Source organism: Dipteris shenzhenensis, chromosome 15 (assembly GCF_047967505.1).
Source record: "Dipteris shenzhenensis isolate YYH24624 ecotype China chromosome 15, Dip_SZ_1.0, whole genome shotgun sequence".
NCBI lineage: Eukaryota > Viridiplantae > Streptophyta > Polypodiopsida > Gleicheniales > Dipteridaceae > Dipteris > Dipteris shenzhenensis.
This window is the reverse complement of record NC_141610.1, coordinates 15225449-15243596: the sequence shown is the minus strand read 5'-3', so window position 1 is coordinate 15243596 and position 18148 is coordinate 15225449. Positions and strand designations below refer to the sequence as shown.

The 18148-nt window shown below is 43.7% G+C and overlaps 1 protein-coding gene across 3 annotated transcripts in view; it reads left to right on the top strand.

Moving 5' to 3' along the window:
• Nucleotides 1–9047, top strand: part of LOC147893427 (dual specificity protein kinase YAK1 homolog) — a 46384-nt gene extending 37337 nt beyond the window's left edge. The window contains exons 13-16 of one of the 3 annotated variants that reach the window (XM_087386498.1): nucleotides 6739–6828; nucleotides 6917–6991; nucleotides 7206–7889; nucleotides 8224–9047. In XM_087386498.1, coding sequence (XP_087242624.1) covers nucleotides 6739–6828; nucleotides 6917–6991; nucleotides 7206–7889; nucleotides 8224–8307 — 933 coding nt within the window. In that variant the 3' untranslated portion in view covers nucleotides 8308–9047. Of the gene's footprint in view, nucleotides 1–6738; nucleotides 6829–6916; nucleotides 6992–7184; nucleotides 7890–8223 lie in introns of those variants that run through there. The other 2 variants (XM_087386499.1, XM_087386500.1) reach the window with 2 other exon arrangements.
• Nucleotides 9048–18148: the final 9101 nt, after the last annotated feature.

Sequence of the window (18148 nt, the reverse complement as noted above, 5' to 3'; positions counted from 1 at the left end):
GCCAAGTGTTTGTGAATAGACGTTGTGCCTTTTAAGAAATTATATACTTTGTGAAGCTTGAAACACATCTGGATGCATTCTTTGCTAACCATGTTACATTGGAACCAAAGTGAATAAAGGTCACGTGCATCTGGATTGGTAGTTCCATGGGGTAATTACATTGCCCATATGCTTCATTTACTGCCTATTTTCCTGTAGGGACTTCAACTTTTTAGGAAAATATCCTGTGTTAAAATGTCAATTCCCTAGCTTTGATTTGGGAAAGGCTTTTGAGGTCACTGTGTTACCTGACTTCTCTATTCTCGCTTCTACTTACTGATCTCGGGAGTAGCACCATGTCTATCCACCCAGCCAATTCTGCCAAGGCTACCCAGCTTGGGAAAGAGAGAGCTGTAACAGAGTCACGTAAATCACAATTCTTCATTCTCTCACAAGCCTTGACAGACCCCAATTCCCTAGATAGATCTAGATGCCACATGTCATCCATATAGGGCCTTTCTAATGCAACATTTCACCCCTCTCTTGGGATGCATTTAATTCCTTGCCCCTAGGCACATTCTTTGCACTAGGCCCCTGGCCTCAGATCTATCTAGTCTGGTGCTATCAGCCCTCACCTAGGACCTTGACATTAATCCCTCCCGATCATTTACATAAAGCGCAAACACATATATTACAAAGATAGATCCTATAAGGGAAATGTCGACTGATTCTTCCGAGGTCATGCTATCTCGGCTAGAGCGTAACATTCCTTCCCTCTTCAGACATCAGCGTCCTCGATGATAAAGTCTGGGAACACTCTCCGCAACTGATATACGGATTCCCAAGTAGCTTCGGATAGAGGCTGACCATGCCATGCAACCAACACCGTGGGTATCTTCCGATTTCGTATTTGCATTGTTCCTCGGTCCAGGATTCTTGTTGGTTTGCGCCTTGCAATATCCTCTATCTCCTGAAACAAAACCACACCTTCGATTAGTGAGTCACCAGTATGTAAAAATTTCTTTAAACGTGAAACATGAAAAACCGGGTGCACCTTACACCCCTGTGGCAATTCTAATTTATAGGCTACACTGCCTATTCTCTTTAGAATTAACCACGGCCCACAGTATCGAGGTGATAACTTAGCACACTCTCCTGAAGTCAACGACTTCGAGTGCGAAGGAATTCTGAGAAAAACTTTTTCTCCTTCTTCAAATACTCTTATAGACCGATTTTCATCCGCATACACCTTGGCTCTATCCATAGCCTGGCGGATATTCGCTCTCGCAAGTGCTAGCATCTCCCGCATCTGAACTACAAAGTTCGCGGCACTAGGCACTTTCTGAGGTACTCCAACTATAGTTGGATTGGCTGGTCTATAACCATAGTTCAACTCAAACGGACTGAACCCAGTAGATGAATGTTTCCTATCATTGTAGGCAAACTCCAACAATGGCAACCACTTGTCCCATGTATGTTGCCTCAATGACACATATGCTCTCAGCAATAAAATCCATGGAAATGCTCTCCCACTTACTTAGTGGTATTTCCAAGGGTTGTAAAAGTCCGGGTGGCTTCACCCGCTCGGCCTTACTTACCTGACACGAGAAACACCGTGTCACATATTCATGAATGTGCTTTTTCATCTTTGGCCAAAAGAAATCTCGCTTCACGAGATCATATGTCTTCTCGACTCCTGGATGTCCCGCACACGGGCTATCATGGCATTGTCGAATGACTCTCTGCCTGAGATCATTCTGACCAGGTACTACAACCTTGCCATTTCTAACTAGCATACCATCCCTTATGGTATATCTTGCATAAGTTTGGCCTTTTCTGGATGCCAGGTCATCCTTTTCATTTTCCCCGGGTTTTAACACATGAGCCTTAGGCCACAAGCTCTGGACAAACTCGTCCACTTTTTGAGTTTCTCTTATCTCGGTCATTAGAGCACTCTCTAATACCGTGAAACTCAGGTTGTGCATAATGCGAGACAACGCATCAGCTACCTTATTGTCTCTTCCTCTTCGGTACCGAATCGTTAGATTAAATTCCTGCATGAGCTCTGCCCACCTAGCTTGGCGGCCCCTCAAGTCAGGCTGTTTACAGAAATGTTTCAGAGTATCATGATCCACATCCACATAAAACTCTGAACCATACAGATAATGCCTCCATGTTTTCAAAGCATGGATAACAGCATACAACTCCAATTCATGAGTTGGCCAATTCCTTTGAGAGGGAGAAAGCTTCTTGCTTTCAAAGGCTACTGGCCTTCCCTCTTGAAGGAGGACTGCTCCTACCGCAATGCCACTTGCATCGGTTTCTAGGAACAACGGTTTCTGGGGATCAACTATTTTTAACACCGGTCCGGTGACCACAGCTTGTTTTATGGTGTTAAAACTTTCTTGTTGATTCTGTCCCCAAACAAAAGGTACTTTATCTGAGGTCAGATCAGTCAATGGCGATACTATTCCGGAATATCCTTTGATATGCCTTCTATAAAACTGGACAAATCCCAAGAATGATCGCAACGCGGTCAGACTCTGAGGGATTGGCCAAGTTAGTATCGCAGCCACTTTCTTCGGATCCATTTCTACCCCCTGTGGAGTAATTATGAACCCTAAGTACTCAAGCCTAACCATACACAGTATAGTTTTCTTTTTATTCACGTAAAGACTGGCTTTCCTCAAAGTACTGAACACTATCCTTAAGTGTTCACAATGCTCAGTAACACTTTTACTGAATATCAAGATATCGTCAATGAAATGTACTACAAACTTTCCGATATACGGACGTAGTAAATCGTTCATAAGCATGACGAAGGTCGCTGGAGCATTGGTAAGTCCGAAGGGCATTACCAAAAACTCATAATGACCAAACCTGCTTCTAAAAGCGGTTTTATGCACATCCTCGGCTCTAATCCGGATCTGATGATAGCCGCACTTAAGATCTATCTTGCTGAAAATCACGGCTCCATGTAATGCATCTAGCAAATCATCAATCCGAGCCATCGGATACCTGTGCTTAACAGTGATATTATTCAATGCTCTGTAATCTATACAGAGGCGAAACGTATCATCCTTTTTCCTCTTTAATATCACTGGTGAAGCAAAAGGTGAGAAACTTGGTTGAATCTGCCCCAACTTGAGGTATTCTTCCAGTTGTCTACGCACCTCCGCTTCTTCCGTGAAACTCATTCTATAGGGAGGTCTATTTACAGGTTCTGCCCCCGGGATCAGTTCAATCTTATGCTGAACTTTCCGCTCTGGAGGTAACCCATAAGGTAGTTCATCCCTAAAACACTCAGAGAACTCCTCTGTTATAAGATTAGCCAGCTTGGCCATCTCACCACTTTGCGTAACATCAGTGCTAGCCGAAGACTGATCCGCTGACTCTACCGATGCTGTGCAAAGGTATAAAAACTCTACCTGAGCCTTTCTGATTTCCATCACGGAAACCAACGGTCCCTGAGGTATATCTTTTTCACCTCGCAAGACATAAAGCACATCATTCATCTTGAATTGATATACGTGCTTTTTCCAATCAATGGCTGGATTCTTCCTAGAATGCCACGCCATTCCCAGGGCTATATCTGCATGAGCAAGCTTGGTCATTTCAAAATCAAGCTTCTCAGCATAGTCCTGAATTCGAAGTTCCAACTGGGTAACCCTTTGGTCCCATACTTCAGTTGAACTTCCATCAGCCATCCTGACTGTATACGCATAGTCAGATGGACTTGTCTTTAATTTCAGCCTCTTCACGAGCTTGGAGTTAATCACATTGTGAGTTGACGCGGAGTCAAACAACACAATGACATCATGACTGGCCACTTGCCCTTTCATTTTAATTAACTCCGTATCATTGAAGGCTGTATACCCCGTTGCTGCGGGCTTAGATAGGATGTTATCAGGTGCACTCGTCACTAACTTAGCAACAGACACACATAACAAACAAGGTACTAACCTCTGAGAAGATCCCGCTAGCTGAATCTGCATCTCTTCCGCTCTGGGACTTCCCTGCATCTCCACGTCGCACTCTGAGATCACCATCTCAGCCATCCGACGATCTTTGTTACGTGGACAATCTCTCCACTGATGAGGTTGAAGGCAACCAAAGCATAAGCCTTCCCTCCTCGCTTTTTCCCTTTGTTCTGGGTTCAAGGGAGACTTAGACCAAGCCCGGGCTGCCATTGGAGTTACTTTTCTCTTCACTCCAATGGTGGTACTTGGTTTAGGAGTTTCAGCCGGTCTCGCCTGCTTGGCTTGACCACTCGGCTGCGAACCACTCCCTCTACTAGTCCACTTCTTCTTAAACCCAGATTTCTTCGGATACCCATACTGGGTTCCGACCTGTGCAAACCCACTTGGCTTGCTACCTTTGGCATCCTCGTAGTTCAGGGCTATAGCTATTGCATCATCTAGCGTGTTCGCGTACTTAGCCCGAACTTCCATTTTTATTCGATCATTCAATCCAAATATGAAATCTTTCACTTGGATTGATTGAGGCAGGGGTTCATCAATCTTCATTACACTCTCTCGAAACTTATCAGTGTATTCTGCCACTGATAAATTTCTCTGACGAAGGTTCCTATATTGATCCCAAGCTCGGGATGCTTCGTCAGGAGGTAAGAAGTGTTTCCTGAACTCTCTTTTAAACCCCTCCCAGGTAGTGGATGCTATGCCATCTTTTTGTTGTTTAATCCACCACCGATCCGCTGCCTCACTGAACATGTGGGTGGCCTCGCGGATCTTTTTGATGTCATTTCTGATCTCACAAATGGCGAACGCCTCGTCCCATTTGTGTAGCCAGGTCTCAATGACATCGGAGCTACGGTCGTTCATCCGACCAGAATACTTTTCCGGTCTGTAATTTGCAATATTTGGCACTTTAGCCTTCCTAGGCTCGACCGTATGGACACTAGACTCCAGTTCCATTGGAGCCTTACCCTTCTCCTCTCGAGAAGGTCTGGCAGACATACTATGTATCGCTCTCCTAAGCTCGGACTGCCCTGCATTGGCCTGTAATTGCTGCGCTAACAACTGTTGCAAGGCATCCTCCAGCAAAGCAATCCTGCCAGATAAAGTGTGAGCTACTGGGCGCGATCCCTGCTGGGTCGGCCGGACTCGTGATTCACCAGGGTCCCTCCTGGAAGCCCCTTCTTCTGCTTCCATTTAGCTCAATAGGTGTTTTGTCTTGGGTTTCCTTTTTTTTTTTTTTTTTTTAAACACCGCTAGAACACTGTATTTACACGCTTACACAATTCAGGGTACTGACACTCTGACACAATTCCCTATACTAGGGAATACCTGCAATCTGACATGCACACTAACTACGCATTTGACACAAGCATATATTCAAATCCCGCCTTTCCCTATACTAGGGAAATTTCTGCAAATAACTCAGACTCAAATATACAGGCATGGTCTCAAGCACAATCTGTCCTTGCTACAGCATCAAACTTTATGCATACTTATCACTTACGAGATCCTGCTCAAGTAAACGGAGCATCAACGAAACTAATCAGGGAAAAGAAACACAGAGTTGGCGAGAGCTCCCTGGTTTAAATCTGTCTGAGAGAATCCGTCTCAGCTCCACCTCGTTCAAGCTCCTACGACAAGTCTTCAGCCTAGAGCTTTCCTTGCATCGATCCAATATTTGGTTACGTGCTGCCTACGTACTACCCACGTGACCTTGGAGGGCTGCCCAAGCCCCTTGGTTGGCTGGTCGGTGTCGTGCCTTCCAAAGGTTCCTCTTCAATCTGACTTATGGGAATCGTCGTTCCAACAACGATTCAGAACCAGGAGGTCGACTGGTTTTTTTTTTTTATTTTACGTAGACCGACGTCGAACAAACAGCCCACGATCACGTCACGTCCCCGCGCTCCACGCTTGCCAGCCGCTTCACGCTTTCGTTCATGCTTAACGGAATCTCCTCTCTTCCCCGTTAACGGTCTCCTCTGCCACAGGTCTACATCACGAGCTCCTTCATGGCAATGAATCAATAAATGAACTGTTTTTTTTTTTTCAGCTCATGCTCCCGTTGGACTTCTCGTCCAAACTCACAAATCCTTTCTCGCTGTCCGTCGCTCCACACCTATCCCCTTTGGACTCTCCGCTGATCAACGTCGAAGGGCCTTACAGGATAAACATCAACAATCTCAAGCCTCACTTGAAAAGCCTCCGTTCGCCAATTCGTAGGCCCCCACGCAAGCGCCACAATTCCGTATACTGACTACCGTCCATCGACGTCGCAGCATCACCAGGTCAATTCGTCAATTGGCGCTACGCAGCTTCTTTTTACGTCCTCTCTTCCGCTCTAACCTGAGCTCTGATACCAATTGTTACCTGACTTCTCTATTCTCGCTTCTACTTACTGATCTCGGGAGTAGCACCATGTCTATCCACCCAGCCAATTCTGCCAAGGCTACCCAGCTTGGGAAAGAGAGAGCTGTAACAGAGTCACGTAAATCACAATTCTTCCGAGGTCATGCTATCTCGGCTAGAGCGTAACACACTGCATCACGCGTTAGGTGTAACATTCCCTCAATTATCATGTTTGCTCTGCAAAAATACGTTTTACAAGAAGTTGCAGTATAGTTTGTATTGTTCCCTGTTTTGCTTGCTAGCTCCTTTTTTTTGTTTTTGATTCTTATTGGATGGATATAGCTGTCGATGCTACGAAATGCTAAATGTTAAGGGCTTCCTGTTTTAAAAGATGACAGAGACTATTACGTATGTAATGTCTCTAGGTTTTGTGTAGGCTGCACAGCATCCTTTTGTTACAGGTGAGCCATTTACAGGATCATTCCACCCACCTGAGGAAACACCATGGATCATAAACGTTACGCAGGTCAACTTGAAAGGAATCTCCTGCCATTTTTTTGGTTTACAAATGGATTCTCCAAGTACTAAGTCATTTGCAGCATGTGAATTTTCAGCCACTGCATCGCGGGATGACCGTGGATCATAATCCAGCCTCAGGGCATTGGTTTTGGGCACATGTTTCTCCTCAGGTATATAATCATGTATCAGTGTTCCCTTCTAGTGAGGTTTCAGCATGGCTTAAAATGAAAATTCTGCTTTACAGTTTTTGTAAGATATTTCAAGACATTCAATGCAAAGATATAATCAAAGGGCTGTTTGTGTTTATACTGTTCAGGGCCTGTGCTGTGAAGTATTTCCGTTTATGACTCTTTCTTTTCTCAGGCCTAACAAAGCCCACAACAGGTAAATTCAGAGACTGCTCTGCAATACCCTGGACCTCCCTCTTCTTCTGTGAGCTGCTATAGAAGTGGCAGAAGTGATGGACGTTTTGTTGACAATAATGCTGCACTGGGAAGTAGCTTCGAGACCTTTGGTTATGCTGCAGGATCACATGTGAATGATCAAATGGCCTCAGCCATAGAAAATACAGGTTTTGGAATTAGTCCTGACACCCGGCACATATTGGATTATACACCCGTGATTGCTGTGGGAAATGCACATTTAGGGTCCAATCGCAGTAGCCCTTTCACGCCTATGTCATTGGGTCCAAGCCCTTTAAATTCTATTTCACCAAGTTATTCTTTTCAGCCTTATCCTGGAGCTCTGTCAACTAGCTCCACCAGCAGTTATGCGTCTTCTTCACTAGCACAAAGTATGAGTGGTGGCATGACTACTCAAGCTATCGCTCTAGGACATCCTCACGAGTGCAGGGGATCAGGTTCATCTGGATCATCTGAAAATGGAACCAGTGGAAGCCGTGTTTCAGTTCAAGGCATCTCAGGGCTTCCTTGGCATAGTTTCTATCAATTTACTGACATTGAAAGTGGCAGGAACAGTCCCAGTGGCTTGAATGGAAGCACTCTACAAAGGATTCACTTTAAGTCACCATTCAATTCTGCCCTAGGAAGGTGCCATCATGATACACAGGTATGCCAAATATCATAATCAGCACATGCGAAGTGCCAAAGCACTCTTAAGTTTTTTGTGAACTGTCCCAGACTAGGGAAACTTTTAGTGCTTTCATATTCCAAAGAGATAGCTAGTCTGCATGGTTTGATCCAACAACCTAGGAAGGTGCCATCATGATACACAGGTATGCCAAATATCATAATCAGCACATGCAAAGTGCCCAGTCACTCTGAAGTTTTTTGTGAACTGTCCCAGACTAGGGAAACTTTTAGTGCTTTCATATTCCAAAGAGATAGCTAGTCTGCATGGTTTGATCCAACAACCAAGCATTGATCAAAATCGTCTTTGCCAGTTTTACAGACACGTCAAGGATTCCAAAGAGGGCCATGCCATGGCCCACCCACCAAGGAGGAAAAGTAGGGGAGCAGATTTGTAGATAATTGAGAATACTCCTAAACAACGTGGGAATATTAGTGTGATTCTTTTGTTGGCCTGGACCTCTACTCCCCAACTTCCATCTCAATTCTTAAATGTCAGCACCTTGTCAAAGTTTGCATGTCAGCTGCGAATGACCTCAGGGATGGGGCTCTTGATTCAGCCAGGTTAATAAATGGAAAACACAATTCATCTGGTAGATGACGTTTGACCAGGGCTTTTAACTTGTTGGCTAGAAGGTGGCAATTGGTCTCAGAAATGCAAGAGCATGATGCCTTTATGAACCTCAACATGTTTGGCACAGATCTATGTATTCTTTCAACATAAAGGTCAATAGCACCTAGCTCAAGATCATGTTGCAGCTGTATGGTTTCCATTCATCTGTCCGCATCAAATGGGCAGTAAATTTGATACAGACAGAACTAGAATACATCAATGAACTATTCTTCAAGATACCCCTTGGTACTCAAAAGCACCTCGAAATTCCATTCATCTGTCCAAATCACACGGGCACTAAATTTGATACAGACAGAACTAGAGTACAGTAATCAACTGCTCTTCAGTACATTAGTCAAGATAGCCCTTGTTACCCAAAAGCACCTCGAAATTCATTCATGTTTTATTTGAAGGCCTGACACTTGAAAGTTGTCAAGAAGAAGCTATGGGATGCTGAAATTGGTTTTACCTTTGCTCTTCACGAAATCAGTGGACTGTAACTATGAATTGGTTGTTTTAGATAGTTGTGGCATTTAACATGATAATATGTATAGTGTGTTGAAGTTGAAAATTTGAGTAAAAACTTTGATGATTGGACTTCTGCATGTTTCTTGGGGTATGTGTCATATGGATGTGACCTGCAAATAAAGAACACAGAGAAATATGAGTCCTCACATCAGAATGGGGTTGCATGCATTGTGGTCCAATTGAACCTCTGTATCATCTCCATAAGCTCATTAGGGATGCATCCAGGTTTGGACATCAGATATTGGTTGGTCTTTGTGGTTAATATAATGTGTTGTGGTCAATACTTCTCACTTTCCACCTGCTGGATTTAGAGAAGGAAGGAATGTTTGCTAAGTGAGTAAGCCTATTTCAGAGAATTATGTGCTACATTTGTATTATACTTTTCAATGAAGGTTAAAAATGCCTCGTACACCATTGCCTCTCTGCTGGGCTTTGTCCCTCCGCTAGCGTTCCAAAAGCAGTGATGCCACACCACAGTTTTCCATCCTGTCCATTGGCTCAGACATTCCTGTGTATCAGATTATACTATATTTGTCTTGGGTGTGATGCCTATGTATCATGATTATGCTGTATTTGTCTTGGGTGTGATGCCCGATTAGAAGCTCCACCCATTCAGCTCATTGTATCAGGTTCTTTCAGGCTCATAGATGCTTCGGTTTTTCAAAGACTTTTAATAAACTTTCTTTCTTTCTTTCTTTCTCAATTAGACCGTCATTGCACAGTTTGATGACCATCATTGTCATGTTCTGTTCTTGATTCCATTCCAGTGGTCACTCACTTTTCCTCCATGGGGGGGTGTTAGGAAATGCAGTCAAGATGAGTCAGTTTGGTGTGTTCTAGTGAGTTCAAGTGTGATTGTGTCCTATAGTCATAGGGTGTCCTACAGTTGTGTGGGTGTGAATATGTCTAGTAGGTGAGCAATCATTGGCACCTCCTAGAGTTAGGTGACTTAGGTGTGTGAGACGGAGGTATGTCAGAAGAGAAGGCTACCTAGCCTATAAATGAGGCACCTTGTACTTGGAGTGTCCTACAGTTGTGTGGGTGTGAATATGTCTAGTAGGTGAGCAATCATTGGCACCTCCTAGAGTTAGGTGACTTAGGTGTGTGAGATGGAGGTCTAGTGACCTCCCCTGTGATGTTAGAAGAGAAGGCTACCTAGCCTATAAATGAGGCACCTTGTACTTGCTTATGAATCAATCAACATCTATCCACAGTTGCTTCATCTCGTTTCCATCATGTAATTGCTGTAAGTGTCTGCAAGATTCTGTGGTTGGTAGGGGTTGGAAAATTGATCCCTCCTCCCCACTCATCTTGGACTGCTCACTAGTACGCATGGTGTCCTTTCCAGATCTCGTATGTACCATAAAACAGTGGGGTGATCCTTAACGGACCCTCCCTATCTCATGAAAGGAAAAACTGACGCTTCGATACCAATGTAACAGAGAGATAGCCTAACTCACTTTTTTTTCTTTTGGGGGTAAATCGATGATTATATTATCAGCAAAATTTACATGAGGGTCTCAAAAAAACAGAGAGCCTCAACAAGAAATCAAAAGCAAAGAGAAACTATTTCCAGGCATGACTGAGGAAGATCTCCTTGATGGCAAGCATCATAGATAGATTGCCGTAGGGAGAGTCTGAAATATTCATAAGATTGCAAGAACGGATTCCCAAAATATCTCATGTTGTGATCTTGCCATATGGTCCAAAAAGCCCAATATCTGACCCAGTACAAAAATAAAGAGTAATGGGCCAGGGTTGTAGGAAGTCTGCCAAAAAGCCAAAAATGTTTCCCAAAAGGAGAGTTAGGGAAACGAAGGCGAAGCGACATGGAAATTTTGCATATGAAGGTCTTAGTGCTGGAGCACATCCAAAACAAATGAGGCACCGTTTCAGAAGGGGCCATGCATCGAAGACAAGAAGCAGATGCAATCCTTCGTTGAGCCAGAGTGACCCGCACGGATAAGGTTCCTGTAAGACAATGCCATAGGAAAAGCTTTTGCTTGAGAGGCAATTTGCTCCTCCATAAATTGCGGAGATTCTTTCGCCACCAAGCAAGTGATTTTGCCATATGCCAAAGAGAATTAGCATGTAAGTGAATCCATGGTGATGGCTGGAGGAAAGAGTATGTTGTGCTAACCATTAGGTCAGAAAGAGTAACAGGACGAGAATTTGAGCCCACCGGGTGTAACTGCCAGTCGTGTAATCAGTCCCTGTTAGATAAAGGAGGGATGGGAAGAAAAGGCTGCAGCAATAAAGCAATTTTTCTCCAAATAAACCTGTGATGCATGGCTGGTGGATAAGAAGCCATGGGTTGAGGGAAGGAAAGCATTTGACCAATAGCATCAACGTCGTCATTTATACACCTGATCCCCAATTTGCTGAGATTATATGCCCGAATCGGCTCTTGGAGGGCCAATGGAGGATCAAAAACAGCACTCCAGTAAATACTTTCTTGCCGAAGGGAATTGGCATGAGACAAAACGGAAGGGGCCCAATGAGCATGCGAAAGGACCTGTTTCCAATCGCTAATAAGTGAAGTAGCAAAAGGGCAACCCAGGATAGAGCCTACAAATCTGCCCAAAATGACCTTCCAAAAATCAGTGATCCATGCACCATGTGCAGTAGTACGTAAGGACGTGCACATGGTTGCAAGCATATGAGTCCATGGCTGCTTCTGACGAAAAAAGGTGAGGAGAAGAGGAATTTTCCTGGCCAAGACATGGTGCGCAATATTCAGCACATTCAATCCACCGTGCATCCTTGGGGAACAGACTTTTCTCATCCTCATAAGTCTTAGAGCTTTAGCAGAAGACTTTGTTTTCCATAACAGTTCCATAGCGTGAGACATAAAGGCAAAAATGTCTTGAGAAGTCCAGTGCATCAAAGGCAAATAATACTGAACATAAGCCATAATAATCGACTGGACAATCCTGAGCCTAACATGGAGTGGCCAAGTGGAGAGCTTCCAATAATGGAGTTTGGCATGAAGCTTGTCAAAAATCCACTTTAGCTGTTGTTTCCTAGTGATGTGCCAGCCAATAGGTGACCAAGATGGCGGACCACATCATAGGGCTGCATAATGTGCCCATGCCATAGAAGAGTATGCCAATCATATGAATGCAAAGGTATGAGGCTAGATTTATCAAAATTAACATTCAGGCCAGCAGCCAAACCATATGAAGAAAGAGTGTCCATAATAGTCTTCAACTGCTGTGTGGAGAATTATGTTGCATAAAAAAAGAATCATCTGCATAGGCCTGAGCGATAAAGGAAGGGGCTCCAGGAATCTGAAGACCAGTGAGAAGACCTTGTGCGGTAAGATGATCCAAGTATGAGAGAAGTGGGTGAGTAGCAATGGCATATAACAGGGCACTGAGTGGACATCCTTGTCGAACCGAACGGCCCAAGGACCAAGATTGCGAGAGATGATTTCCAAGGATGCATTGGGCTGTAGAGCCAGCATATAAGCAGTAAATGACATTAGCCATTTTTGGCCCGAAGCCCATCTTAGCCATTGTTTGTGAGATAAAATCCCAGTTGATCGTGTCAAAAGCTTTGGCAAAGTCCACTTGCATAATACAAACATCCTGTTCAGAATATTTTGCATATTCAATAGCCATGAGAGCATTGCCAATATTATCATGAATCTGCCTCCGAGGGACGAAACCATATTGCAAAGGATGTAAGCCCTCATAAAGCACTTGATGAAGACAGTGCACTAGCATTTTAGCAAAGAGTTTGTAAACAACAGGCATCAATGTGATGGGCCTCCAATCCATGAGATGCTCACACAATTTCCTCTTGGGAATGAGTTTAACTATGCCATGCTTCCATGAGGAGGGGAGTACTCCTGTGTGCCAAGAGTTATTAATCATTTGTAGGATGACACCTTTAAGATCCTCCCAAAAGTGTAAGAAAAACTCCACTGTGAGACCATCGTACCCCGGTGCCTTACCAGGGCTAAGATGAGACAAGGCATCATCAAGCTCCTTATCAGTGAAAGGCATATCCAGTTTGAGAGCTTTCTGTGGATTGATAATGGGATGCACATGATGCAAAAGAGTCTCCCGAGCTTGTAATTCTTGCAAAGAAGTAGTATTAGGGGGTGCAAACAGCTTCTGAAAGTAAGAAAAGCATTCATGTTGAAGCTCTGAGAAAGACCGAGTCCATTCACCATCCCGTTTACGGACTCTAAGGCAAGATGTCTTTCTCCTGAAAGCATGTAACCCTTGAAAAAAGGATTTAGAAGAGCATCCTTTATCCAAAAATTGAGTCATCCTTGCCCGAACCTGCCACTTGGCCAATTTGCGTCAGTCATTAGCTTGCAAAAGAGCTTTTGACTGAGCGAGAGTGTCCATTTGTTGGGAAGAAAGGGGCTGCATCTGAAAAAGTACAGTCAAGAGATAGATAGCCTAACTCACACTCTCTCCTACCAATTACTATCTGAACTGAAGAATGATGCACTTAAAACACAAGTAGGATTGTGGAGTGAGTGTGAGAATTAGAGGGAGAGAATATAGCAGGCCTCCTGAGAGGAAAAATGAATAATGAATAGTGTCTGACCTAGAGGGCTGAATACAATGTAAATAATAGACAAGTACTGTATGGAGGAAAATCCCTCCACTACAAAAGAGTGAACTAAGGACTACTGTAGACTAACTGAAGGACTCAATGGGCTGCTGGTTTGTTGCAGTCTTCTCCTGAGTTGATCCTGGACTCAAATGCTGCTGCTGGCTATGAGCTAGAGCTCACTCAAGAGGAGGAGGATGAATGAGGGCGCTGCCTGCGTGGCATTGTTGCTGGATGACGTGTCACGAACTGCTGCTGTTGCAGGCCGTGCCGTGGTTGCCTATGTGGTAGCCTGCTGACGTGGCTGCCTATGTGGCACTCCACATGTCTTGCTGTCCTGGCTGTTGACCTAGCTGCTGATGCAGCTTGCTAATGTGGCAGCAACCTGCGTGGACTGCTGATGTGGCTGCTTGCTGACTGGCAGTCCACATGGCACTCTAGCATGCCACGGGCTAAGGATTCCCTGACAGGTATTGATGGTGGTGAGTTGTATTTACCATTTATAGGAACACAAGTTGAAGCAGTTCATAACCTGCACAGTCAAGACTTCCAGTCTTTCTAAAGATGCACATTGCCTTAATCTCACTAGCTCTACCTTCTCTCTCCATGGTGTATCCACCACTGCAAGGCTTCTTCATTGCAGTGGTGTATTTACCACTGCAATGGTGTATCCACCACTGCAAGGCCTCTCCATTGCTCAAGGATGTGATCTCATGCTTGACACTCATCCATGTTCAGCCTCTCATGTACATCCATGCTCAAGTTCTCAAATTTGTCATGGCTCAAGGCAATTTAAATTTCTATAATGCAGCCCAATCAATGATGGTTGTGTTTCCTATGAGTACAAATACATGTCTTGTGAATCTGTGATAGTTCAATTAACACCTATAGCAGGCAAAAGTAAATAGAGCCCTCTGGAATTGAGAAGAGGAAGAAACGTCTGCAATTAATGCAGATTTGTTGTACATTTGCACAAATCAAAGCAAATTGTCAAAGAAGTCTACAACAATCTAAGCAAAGAGATTCCAAAGTGAAACATCCACCACTGCAAGGCCTCTCCATTGCTCAGCGCTGTGATCTCATGTTTGATGCTCGTCCATGGACTCTTGTGCTTATCCACACTCAAGTTGTCAATTTTGTCATCGCTCAAGGCAATCTAAATTTCTATAATGCAGACGAATCAATGATGGTTATGTTTCCTATAAGAACATACACATGTCTTGTGAATCTATGATAGTTTTTAAGTCTACTCCTCCCCTTGGAAAAATAAAAAATAAAAACATAATTAACACCTCTAGCAGGCAAAAGTAAACATCTGAAATAAAGCACTCTGGAATTTGAGTGGAGAAAGAAGAGTCCGCAAGTGACGCAGATTTCTTGTACACTTGCACAAATCAAAACAAATCATGAAAGTAGTCTACAATAAATCCAAGCAAAGAGACAACAAAGTGAAGACCTTCACACAGGATAAACCTTGCAAACTGAAGGCAGTGGCAGAAGAAACACAATAACGACAATCTCTTATGATAGAAAATGAATCAACTAGAAGAAGGGGGGGGGGGGTCGCAGTGATGAATCACAGTTCAAAGTAGCGTCCCATAGAGATATAAAGCTTGCACTGATCCTTAAATAGACCAAGCAGTGAGCTAAAATCCTGAGAAGGAAGCTGCATAGTAGAGGATAACAAAGAGTACATGCTAAGTACTGTACTAAGAGATTGGTTCAATTGAAACCACATGAAAGAAGATAAGAGGATTAAAAAGAGTACACTAGACTTGATATAGCCTATCAAGACAAAAACTTGGATAAGTCCTGACGAAGGGGAGCCAACTCTTTCCAATCGAATCACCAAACTTTTCAAGGTCCTAGTGTTAAGCTACCTACCAAGCATGAAACACCAAATTAAAGGAGACTGAATGAGGACAAAGATTGAAGAGAGATGTCTTGTCCAAAATGAAAGATCAACTAAATCTAATGCATAACAACGTATTGGCTTCTCTCAAAACCCCTTGTACATGGGGTATTTACTCCAATGCCACATGTCACTCTTCTCCACAATCCTGCAAAAGGTCTCATTAACAAACATCCATATAACGCATTCATCAAATGTGAATGGCAGCCAATCCTTTCAACAAATTCCGGAGCTACTTTTTTTCCCCTAGAGAAAAGAACACTTGAAAAGAAACAACCATACAAATCAGCAATCCGCGTTGGCGCTAATCGTGGAAGAAAACCAAGGGACAGCACTAGCTATCTGTTGGAATATGAAGCCAAAGTGAGTCAAAAATGTGTGTTCTAGTGTGAGTTCTAGTCTAGTGTGTCCTATGGATGCCACATGTCATATTGGGAGTTATCCCATATGCATAGGTGTTCATATGTGTGTGTGTGCTCTTATATAAGAGCTGTACTTGTCTAGTGTGAAATAAATCAAGTATCAAGCTACAAGCTCTTTGGTCTACATGTGAGTACTCTCATTTTTGTTCATTGCTCTAGTCATTTCATTTCCATTTCATTATGTCTCCTTTTGAGAATCACTTCCTCTCTCCCTAGCCTACCCTCTTTCCACCATGTTCCTTCATGTGGTATCAAAGCCTCCCTTCCTACCTTCCTCTTCTTCTTGCTCTATCTAGAGGATGAGAGAAGCCTGCAAATGGAAGCTCCCCTCTACTCTAAGGTAGAGCCTCCCTTCCCTTAGCCTCGCCATGGTTCCTTGCCATCAAGTACTCAGGTGTCCTTGTGATTGCTCCTGGTCCTCGTTTGTAAGTTCAACTCACTCCCGCATCAGTTCGTGGTTCTCCCTCAGCATTGGCGGACATTCCTCGTCAGTTGGTCATCAAAAAACTATTTTGGAGCAGTCCAGCGGCTGTTTGTTGACTTTTTGAGGTCCGATTTTGACGTTTTTTGACATTTTGGCACTACCCAAACATAAACGACCTTGTCCCACACCATTTTGAGAAAAAAAAATCAATTTTTTGTTTGTACAGTTGTACGTACGTCCGTACGGACCTTTGTAGGCGGATGTGCGACAATGCCTGGAGTCTGTACAACTTGTCAGAAGGCGATTCCGAGCAATTTTAGGCTACTTTTTGGCATTTCTTGCTCAAATTTGGACTCCCGTGACCTCCACAAGTGATTTGAGCTTCCCGAGCTTACCCACAAGTCATTTTGATTGTACCGACACTCTAGTACATTGACTTAAGGCTTCCGACAGCAGGGAATACTCTTTTCACACCTCGTCATCTCCGACATTGAGATATTTCGGTGTTTGACTATCCCGAACAATCAAATATCATTTCTCTGATCTCGGTACACTTCGATGACTGCTTCGATTGGTGCACCATCTCTACTACTCATTGTCTCTTTTATGCATTCAGTGACTCTCCGATCGGCACATTGAGAGTCATGACATGAACTCCCTTGGTAGCTGCTCCTATGGCCTTCATTGACACATCAATCGAGGGCATCCTTGCCTGGTTCTTCACCGACATACCTCTTTGCATCAGGATGTGCACACTCTTGTGCAGTAGCTACTTCGGGCTCATGGGTTCTCTGCCCTTGCTATGCATAAAATGAATGAAATCTTTTATATATTTTTATATATGTTTGAGTTAAAAATTCTCTACCTCGAGTAGTCCCTTTAGAAAGAATGTTTGAAGAGTTAATAAAGATCCTCTGTCTTGGATTGTCCTTCTAAAATGATGTAATTCTTTTATGGTGTGTGACTCCATGCTTCTAGTTAGTCCCTGGAGTCAAGAGGGGGATGTACTGTGGGAGCCATGTATTGGCATTGATGGGTCTATTTGTTTATCAGGCCTGGCTTAAGAGTTTCAGGATGTTGGTGCATTGGTCTTCAAGACCTCTGAGTTGGTCATGCATCCATGCATGATGAGCCTCTGAGCCATGCTAGATGAGCTTTCTATGTTATGCTCACTAGCCTCTAAGCCATGCTCACTTGCCTCTGAGATTGTGTGGGAACCATGTCTAGTTCTAGACCGGCATGCACAGTTTTGATGACCGTCATTGTCATGTTATGTTCTTGGTTCCATTCCGGTAGTCTCTCACCTTGCCTTCATGGAGGGGTGTTGGAATATGAAGCCAAAGTGAGTCAAAAATGTGTGTTCTAGTGTGAGTTCTAGTCTAGTGTGTCCTATGGGTGCCACGTGTCATATTGGGAGCTATCCCATATGCATAGGTGTTCATATGTGTGTGTGCTCTCTTATATAAGAGTTGTACTTATCAGTGTCAAATAAATCAAGTATCAAGCTACAAGCTCTTTGGTCTACATGAGTACTCTCATTTTTGTTCATTGCTCTAGTCATTTCATTTCCATTTCATTATGTCTCCTTTTGAGTATCACTTCCTCTCTCCCTAGCCGACCCTCTCTCTCTCCCTCTTTCCACCATGTTCCTTCACTATCAACCAACCTATTCTCGGAGAACCCAACTCACTACTTAATGAATTTCTGAAACAAGGGCTACTAAGCTTTGCATAAACGTGCCCGCCTATCAACTATCATCCAAGATCCC